The sequence below is a fragment of the Strongylocentrotus purpuratus genome, unplaced genomic scaffold (genome assembly GCF_000002235.5).
Source record: "Strongylocentrotus purpuratus isolate Spur 01 unplaced genomic scaffold, Spur_5.0 spur5_scaffold_9, whole genome shotgun sequence".
NCBI lineage: Eukaryota > Metazoa > Echinodermata > Echinoidea > Camarodonta > Strongylocentrotidae > Strongylocentrotus > Strongylocentrotus purpuratus.
The window spans coordinates 33,859,660-33,869,775 of record NW_022145615.1 but is presented as its reverse complement, the minus strand read 5'-3'; the positions used below and the strand labels follow the sequence as shown (position 1 = coordinate 33,869,775).

Below are 10,116 nucleotides of genomic sequence, written 5' to 3'. Positions count from 1 at the left end.
GTAGTCCCATATACACATTTTTATGTGCAGTGCATGTGATCGTGAGCAAAAGTGAGTCAATTCCTTATCATGTTGATCCTTCCAACCTCAGAGTATACACCACTTTTTACGTAGACTTCATAATCAACCTAAATTTCCCAATTGCCTCCTGACAGTTTTATTTGCAATGTAATCGCTTGACTAGAACTCAACTGTATCTTTAAACAAGAAAAAACAGTCGGAAAGATTCACGTGTCCTGTAGCTGGGAATGCCATCGACACTATTAAAATGTCTACCGCTAATTTACAACTGTCTGGAGGGTGATAATAACTCTATATCAGCGATAGATGAGAGCCACTGAAAGCATCAATACACACGTATCATATCTTTATCAAAAAGAAATAAGGCCAGCGGCGTACCATTATTATTTCTATACTTAGCTGGTGATGACGATGAGGTAATATTTCTGCTGTTGTTGATTCGTTTATTAATTGATGTAAATCAGGATCTCTCTAAGACTTTCAAACCTCAATCGTTTTTTCTTCTATCTGTCATAAATCGCAATGAATTTGAAGTTCATTTGGAAACACTTTCGTCCCTTCACTGGTACATGTATAGTTATCGCGGTAGACCTACAGTCATTAATTTGTCATGATAATTTGTTATCAATTTTTTAGTGATTATATTCGCCAACCAATGTTAAACGCATTTAAATTCACAAAAATCTATAGTAATAGCATAATGTTAAACAATTTGACAGGATTCTTAGTCACCCCTACCGCTTTCTGAAACGCTTTTTCATCCCGTTACTTGATTAACAGAGAATAATTTCCATGGTAGGGCCCACTTCACAATTGAATGGTTAAAAGCTGATTAAAAGTGAGTGTACAATAGTTTATTACCCCTGTTGCCGTTAACCTTATTTGACTTCATTATCAATCTTGGGCAGACATGACATGGATATTCTCACAATGCAAACTTTCACCAGGGTCTTTGGTTATTTTCATCCTAGCTGAGCCCCGTTATGAGTCATTAAACTTTGTTGGGATACTCTTTTTTGAGCCAGTTCACGATCTAGACTAGGTCAGCCATCCGCGATTTGACCTCAAGTAATCGCTTCTGGCAACACCATAATATCCGTGGATGAAATGACACAAATAAAATTTCTTTCCTTCAAAATTAATTTCTTTTGCAGTATTTTTCAGTTTCTCTTACTGAAATTCATAATCTTTCATCCCCATTGTCATGAAATTTATGCAAGTCTGTAATTGAGCTATTATTCATCCTGGAACAAGAAAATAACTTCTAATGCAATAATGTAAAGGCCCTGCTTCTTCATTTCCTTAAAAGTTTATACATCCAAGTTTGATAAGGTAAATAGTTAAAAGTTTATACATCCAAGTTTGATAAGGTAAATAGTTAAAAGTTTATACATCCAAGTTTGATAAGGTAATAGTTAAAAGTTTATACATCCAAGTTTAATAAGGTAAATAGTTAAAAGTTTATACATCCAAGTTTGATAAGGTAAATAGTTAAAAGTTTATACATCCAAGTTTGATAAGGTAAATAGTAAGTTTATACATCCAAGTTTGATAAAGTAAATAGTTAAAAGTTTATACATCCAAGTTTGATAAAGTAAATAGTTAAAAGTTTATACATCCAAGTCTGATAAAAGGGTGTTTATTTCGCTAAAACTCATAGATCGATGTGCCTTATTGAGCATCAAGGTGGATCGTTAAAAACATCCACTTGCGAGAATGACTGTTTCTTAATAAGATTTAAAAGAAAACAGACATAATTGATAAATATTCCAAAAGGAAATTGAAAATATAATGTTTAATCACACACAAAAATATATGATTTTGACTTCAACGAAAGTCAACTTCGGCAGTGTAAGTGAAAGACTTGTTGTTTTACACTTTCTGGTCAAATAACAGAAGATGTGAAAATCATTTTGTTTTTGTATTCATTAAACATCGTAAGATATGATTTCGAATAAGGTAAATTATGTTAAATTACCTTAATCTATTTAACTTCTCAACACATTACCACCCTGATATACCTAAAAGCTTTTAAAATAGGGGGGGGGGTCCCAAATGCCCCTTAATTTTCCTTTCCCGTTCAGTTTTTGGCTGCTCACTTAAATGACAAATTCCGAGATAAAAGGAAGACTTCAAATCTGTGGAAATCAGTTTCTGAGAGGGATTTCTGGGTTTATTGACAGCAGACTTATCAACTGAACGTGATGGATAAACGGGATCAGATCAAGCAAGAATCAAGATTTCAACCAAGATATTTTTGGCTCGTATGCTGATGGAGCGGTTATCCCCTCTTGTTTTGAGCCAAGAAAGAGAAGACAATACACGCCTGATAACGAAGTCAAGTCCTTATTCCACGATAAGAAACCGGGATGATCTTATTCACAATGAAGCTTTTTAGAATTTGAGAATTAGCACTTATATGATTATATCTAGAGAAATTATGGCATTATAATCTGAAGTGAAATAAATCCACGTGTTAGTTCTAGCTTGTTGTCATTTGGGAGTTCTGCTTTTGGGGGGAATATCGTTGAAAATAATGTAAATGATAGTAAGCAAAATAATCTACAGATATGAATCTGCGTAAATTCTAAAGGATTTAAGTAGATAACAGTAACAAGTTATCACTTTGTTAGTTTAAATGATTTTATCTATCATTAGTTTCATCGAGATTAAATTTATATACTCGCAGGAATTTAAAAAGTATGGGTAAGACCTATAGCGGCACATCTGAAAGAAAAGGGAACATGACAATAAATGTTATGTATAATAGAATCACCTTTTTTTTTAGTAGGATTTTTTTTCAATTGTCATCATTTATGTATCACTATCCAATTAATTAATGATTTTTAAATTATTATTCATTTATTATTTGCTTGGATCTACTTCGATTTTCTATTAACTTATATTAAGATAAATATATTGGGTAATTCACTTTCTAAAAGGTACCTTTAAATCGTCGTTTTCAATCATTTGGTGATGAATTTATAATTTGTTAATGGAAATGCATTAAAAGTATGAACTAAAAGATAACCGATATGATATAGGGATTAACGGAAATTAATAATAAAGGGTCCTTTCCCAAAATGAAATATATATTAGAAATCTTGGAGTTTGTTAAGTTATGTTTTGTTTTTATATGAATATAGTTTGTTATGGCGTCTCAGATCAAACGCTTGTATTTACCAAACTTTTACCACAGTTGTCTTTAACTTTTGCATATTTTAAAATATTTGCCGACAGAAAATTCGACCATTCCAGCCCCCTCCCCCTTCTCTCTCTCTCTCTCTCTCTCTATCTCTATCTCTGTCTGTAGTATACGTTCCTGAGTACAGGTAGAAGCCGAGGTAGAAAGCTGTTTCATAAATCTCCACGACTTTTCCGACTGTGATGAGAAAGCTGATTCGCTCATAGATCAGCGAGTATGATCCCTCGCAGCCAGGCAGAGCCTGCTTTGTGGAAAGATGCAACGAATTTTGCAAATCATGGCGAACAAGGAATGTTTCATCCTGATTAAATTGTTGAGATTAAATTTTGGGAGAAAACGGCGCGCATATATAAGTACCTGTGCGAGGACGAGATCACTCAGAGAGTGCCGGTAATGACGTCATTCCGTGCTACATCAGTTGTTGTTCGATTTTGTTTTTGGAAGCATCCGTATATCCACGATATTCCCCCGAAATCTCCCGAAATTCAACCAAGTTAACCAGATTGATTCTGGTCACATGTGATTTTCACCCTCTCTGTTCAGCAAGCTGATTATTTGTGTTACCCTTGTTAATTAACCATTGATTTTGTAAACCTTCACATCGAGGTCAATTATTCTCGTTCAGATTTTTGTTAACATTTATTTTAAGTAATCAGTCACGTTTAGAGATCTCTGTATGTCTGCTTTATTCAACGGAGCCCTACGATACAAACACACACACACGCACACCCACACACATCCACTCTCTCTCTCTCCCTCTCTAACGCGCACTCAATCACACACACCCCTTATCTCTCTCTCTCTCCCAATTTTCGTCTCTCCCCTCTCTCTCCTCTCTCATTCACATATTTGTTGGGGTATTTTTTTCCATTCAATATCACACACATACTCACCTACGTCCCCACACACCGTTCTTTTTATCTATCTTCCTAATCCGTCTCTCTGGTTCACACGCACAAACACGCTTACACACACGCCAACACACACACACACCCAATTTCTTTCTTTCCACTATCTTGTCTCTGCCACAGTCTCTGCCACCTGGCTGTCCTATTAATATGCTTCGTGCCTCTTCTTTTCTTCACATTGTCTTCATCCAATCTTCCCTCTGCACATTTATTTTTTTTTGGCAAACTTCTGTTATGTCGTTTTATGAAAAGGCCATGGTGTTTGAAAGCAGGGTGATAAACTGGGCCGCTAATTTTTTTTTAAACTTAACGAATATGTAATATGGCGCCTCGGTTTGTTGAAGTGTTTCTTCCTTTAAACATTCATGTCGAAAGAAAAGCATAAAGAATGACATAATCCGTTTGAAATACCCTTTAATCCTGTGATATTTCACACTTCATGTTACAAAGAAACATAAAAAGCATGTACAATCACATGCAGAAAGTTTGTTCGAGTTTCCGAGGCGGAGAGATAGATACCGACGAATCGCACGAAATAATGACAGACACTCGCGGGTTGCAGCACAGCGATAAAGCGAAGAATTTATGACGAGATGAGATAAAGCTTCGCTTGGTGATAGATGTAAAAAGCGCACCATAAAACCCACACCAGTAAAAACATGGAGCGGCATGACAGACCAAAATGGAAAGTAAATTTGAATAAAATTGTGTCCTGCCTTACTTCCTCGTAATTATATATCAATCATGATCGTAAGGTCAATTTTTTGTAGTAATATGATAAAGGACATGAGATGTCGTAGACGAGCGGTTTGTACGCTTGGCTGAGATAGGAAGGACAAGGTTTGGGCCTCGGCATGGCATTACCATCGGCAAAAGACCATGTTGGTTACGGAAAGTAATTTAGTGAAAAGGTGTAATTCTTAAGGTATCTTGACGTTTCAAGACCAAATCGATAAGAAAGATGGTGATGATGATCATGGTAACGAAAATGATCATCCTTCAGGAATATTTATATTCATGGAACAAGAAAACTTACAACTTATTCAATGTCTCCATTCTCCATTGAAAAATTAAACAACAAAATAATTAACCTCATAATTTTACTAGGTTTGTTCTATCACATTTTCACATGACTGAATCCGAGTCTTATCCGATATAACAATATACTATCTGAAGTCTGTGACTTTCCTCCCGTCTGTGGCATCATTACAACTGCTCTTTCATAAATCAACTGCAATTTAAATGTCTTAATACTCGACATACTCATCATCATCCCCACTTGTGTTTAAAAAAAATGTAAAGATGAAACGGGAGCAATATTCACTGATGAAAACAATCTTTAATATTCTTTTAAGGCTAGAAAAATAGATACAGAAAAGAGACATTTCGCATAAAACTACCTAGTATTGCCTCTACTCATTGCGATAGATTCAAAGAGATCATGAAGACCACATAATTTCTGTTCATCTTCATGAAAGACTACATACCTTTAACATAATTATAGCATAATTACATTTTCAAATTCACTATTCAAATTATTGCATAAAGGAATTTGCATTTGAAATATTACAATAAAATACCACTTTTAGCAATAATTATTTGTGTCAATGATCATAAAGCTAGTGTAACCATAAGTCAATGTTGCAAATAAAATCACAATCACATTATATTCTACTAGAGTCCTTTTATGCAGAAGTAAACACATCAAAGTGTCACCAAATTACAAACAAAGCAAGAATGAGTAGAAGACCAAATATATATTTTTTTCTCTCAATACATCCAGGATGCCACCTAAGGCATACTCAAAATAACTTCAACATTTCACTATAGTACACATCAATATAAATGTACATACACAGTTCATGGCCAAAACTCATTCACCAACTTCTATCCTATAAACCTTTTTACTTTAAGATCATTTTGTGTCATGCATCAACTTCACATCTCAAGAGAAAATCTTTGAACCTTTAATCAGGCAATTGAGGGGAGAAGATGTTAAGGTCTCCCAGTAAGATCAGTCCAAGCACTGTCTGGCGGGGCATAGATTTAGTGTGGTCTATCTCTATAGCATGACATTCATGACAGCTATAATCGGTCCAAATGCTTACATAGTTTCTCGAGTCATTTTCAATTTTTGGTCTGGAAAGACAGTCCAGTTAAACCCCTACCTACATTTAGTTCAAACTATCTTGCCCTGCTGCATTTTGTCATAAGGTCATTCAAAATGATGATCTATAAATCTTTCTCTAATTCGCTAGAATCCAAAGTTATTTCTGTTTAATTTAGATGACTCAATTTTTCTATATTATATACATATTTCAAATTAGCTTCCCCATCGGGGTAAAATATGTTGGTAAACTGTATTTTTCAAGGATATATTTGTTGCACTTATCAAATGTATTGTGCGTACAATCCTATATAAATATGTTTATCACAGTGCCTACAGTTACAGTGTGCAAAGGAATGGAGAATATACGGACCCCATGATTTTGGTCAGGATTTATCGAGACTTTCTAGAACTCTCTAGAAGTATATATATATATATACAAAGTATTGAACAAATAAGGGGTGGTTCATCTCTTCCTCATTCTAACAGGTATGTATTAGCTTTAATAAATAATTCAGAATAATTATTTAAACCTTTCTGCCACAAAATACTGTTTTCTACTTAAACATGTAAACTGGACTAAAATATACATAACTGGACAATGATTACATGATGAGAAATACAAAAAATATCATATTCCAGAAAATAGAAATTCCTCTTCTTGAAAGTCATGAGATGAAAATGAGAGGAATGTTTAGAACTGAAAGTAGGCAAAGCAAGACAATGTTATATGAAAATATTATATACTACAAGGCACAATATACTAATCTTTTACATTTCCTGAAATTAGAAGAATTTACAAAGAGATCACAAAAATACATTCCATTATTTAATTCTGCTACAAATAATAAAAATAGATATCTCATTCATATTGGTTATATTAAAATCCTACCTGTACAGAAATAATTCCTCTAATGTAGAAAAAAAAAGTTATGTGTTCTTCTTGTCAAATGCCAAAATATAATTATCACATACAAAACAAATACATCCATAATCATTATATCAATTTATGATTATAGCTGATCAATTTTACAATAACAAATCCACACCACAGATTAAATATATGTATTCATAATGTACCATATTTCTAAATACAGTTCTAAAGCATCCTGATCAGATATTTAAACTCATTGGAGGTTTTCACTTGATTTAAATGTACGAACCACAATTTTATATCATTGATTCATGAGATATAATTCTATGTCTGTTCCTTCACACAAAGTCACATTCTAAAACCAATTTTCTGCTCATAAGCCAGGTCCAATTACCAAGTGCTGTGCTCTGCCAATAGTAATATATGAATACATATTAATCTACTGGATTAATCCAACATATATTTCTATTGGCACTGCTGTAAAATGGTGTATTTGAGGTGAATGTCTGGAAAAGTTTGGTATCATAGCCATGTCCCCATTACGAATATTCTTTAGATTATTTAGTATATCATAAGTTTACATGGACACAAAAAGAAAAGAAATATGACAAATTGAAAATAATATGTGAAGCTGGGCAGTATTTTGAAAACAATGATCTTTTTTTAATTTGGATGTCATGTGCATGTATTGCAGTGAGACACTGCACAGCCTACAATAATTTCAAAAAGAGGCCTGATTTCATTTTATTATGATACTGAACAAACTTCTTACAAATGTTATATAATTAAAAAAAAAAAAACATAATTTGAAGAATAGAGCCCATGATATTTAAGATTAAAAACAACCATCAACTGTAACTGATAACATAAAACGAAAACCTTTTCAATCACAAACACTTCATACAGATGATCAAGGTGTATTCATATCAGAAGGTACAATACATGTAAGAATGTGAAAGCACTGTTTATGCAGCAATGGAAATAATAAACATCTAATGAACAAAATGAGAGGTAAATGTGCCTTTTGGGTTACCATAGAAATTTGAGAACCAAATTTCATGACTTTCCAAGATTTTTCCAGGACCCATTCTTGCATTTTTTTTAAAGTACCATTTTGGTATGGTTTGCGACATCCAAGCGGTGCACAAATACCAACTGTCAATTCAAACTGGAAGGCTGCCATAGCCACACACACAGCCCACACCCAATATCAATTTCCATGACTTCCCATGACTTTGGGAGTTTGATTTCTTCTTCATTTTCCATGACTTTCCAGGTGTTTCCATGACCACAGGATCCCTGCAGGTATATGGATTTAAATCTATTGATTTTTTAGCCAATGCTTCAAGTTAGATAAGTGCAAGTGCATATCCACTGAAACCTGGATATAAAGACCACCATACAAATGACTTATGATCATTAGATGACATTCCCTAACTCGTATGAAGATTGGCAGTCATTTGTCATGAGTTGGCCAAACTACAAAGGAGGCCATTATTTGGTAGGTACTTTGATGAAGTATTCATGATTTTGCCAAGTAATAGCCTCTTTTCAACTGAAATAATAAGTATTGAATTAAAGTAAATAAAATAAGTAAATTCAACACAAACAAAGCAAAAAAGAACTCATTTAAAAATGAGAATATAGACAAATGCACAAACTAAATGGCTGCAATATAATCAACAAAAAAAACAATAATTTGTATCTCATTTTAAAGCTGATATAAATTTTGGTATTAACAAATGATAAGCTTTGGAATATTTCATTCATTGTAATTTGTTAAAATGTAATCATCCTGAAATGAAATGAAATGAAAGACTGGAAATGTCAATACTATGTCTATCACTATCAACATCAGAAAAACAAAAATTATAATTTTTGGTTGTAGTATATATTCATTGTGAAACAGTTCTTTGCCATGCTTGGACCAGCCAAAGTTTCTTTGAAACAGGAAAAACAGAACTCATACACAATGTATCTTTTAAAAACCCAATATATGATATAATAACTCTGACACAATCCAATCTATGTGTATAAAATACAACTATACTGCACATTTATTTGGTCATGATTGTGACAATGTGAAAGAAATATAGAAAATCAATTTGGTAGTGTCTAAGTGCATCAATTATTCAATAAGAAAAAGTCTTTTATTTTAAAAAATCCAGAAGGGAAATATCGTATTAAACTGTAAAGATACAAGATTATGCCTTTCTGTCTCTGAGCAGACGATATAGATTTAATAATTGCATGTGTAGCTGCAAAAAGATGATATTAAAAAAAATGATAATTTCATAGTAATGATCCAAGATTTTGTGCATGGTATAAATCTCATTCCATACACTGTGACTCTATCTACTAACATATGCAACCTCAACGAAAGTTACATTTTATGTACCGCATATTACTCTGTCAAATATACCAGAAGAGGGTTGTATGACACAGGCATGCTCCTGCAACAATTACGCTGTGGTCATTTCCTAATTTCAACCTGGACCCAATATTATACCTAACCTTAAAACTAACCCTATATACCTAATACTAATGACCGAAAACCTGATTGCATTTGTAACCCTAACCCTATACTGCTGTTGAATTCAAACAAGAGCAATCGCCGTCTGAACAAATGTCAATAGCCAAGAAGCACAGATGCTAGTGCAAATAAAAATCTATTCCCACCATGTATTAAATACAATGTAAGATACTAGTATGATGACTGCATGATAACATGCAGAGTTATCTATGATGATGTCGTGAATGATGTCATCAAATCTTTTCAATGTAATTGGCCGGGAAGAGTCCCTCTCTCCCTCGTAGCTTACCTCTCCACCAACCAGAGGCATCTGAGAGAAAAAAAGAAGAAGAAACAAAGAAAAAGGATTATGAAACATGTCTTTGAGGTTCCATGAATGCATGACATACAAATCACTTTCTTAAAGAGAAGGTTGAGTTCTGGGAAGAGGTGAAAAATAATTTGTGAGCATTACTCATTCTTATTATG

General features: G+C 33.5%; 1 protein-coding gene across 2 annotated transcripts in view; it reads right to left on the bottom strand.

Moving 5' to 3' along the window:
- Nucleotides 1-9,389: 9,389 nt before the first annotated feature.
- LOC577182 (amoeboid myosin I) overlaps nt 9,390-10,116 on the bottom strand; it is a 79,350-nt gene continuing 78,623 nt past the window's right edge. The window contains exon 28 of one of the 2 annotated variants that reach the window (XM_030976264.1): nt 9,390-9,958. In XM_030976264.1, the coding sequence (XP_030832124.1) occupies nt 9,882-9,958 (77 nt within the window). In that variant the 3' untranslated portion in view covers nt 9,390-9,881. 2 annotated transcript variants of the gene reach the window in all.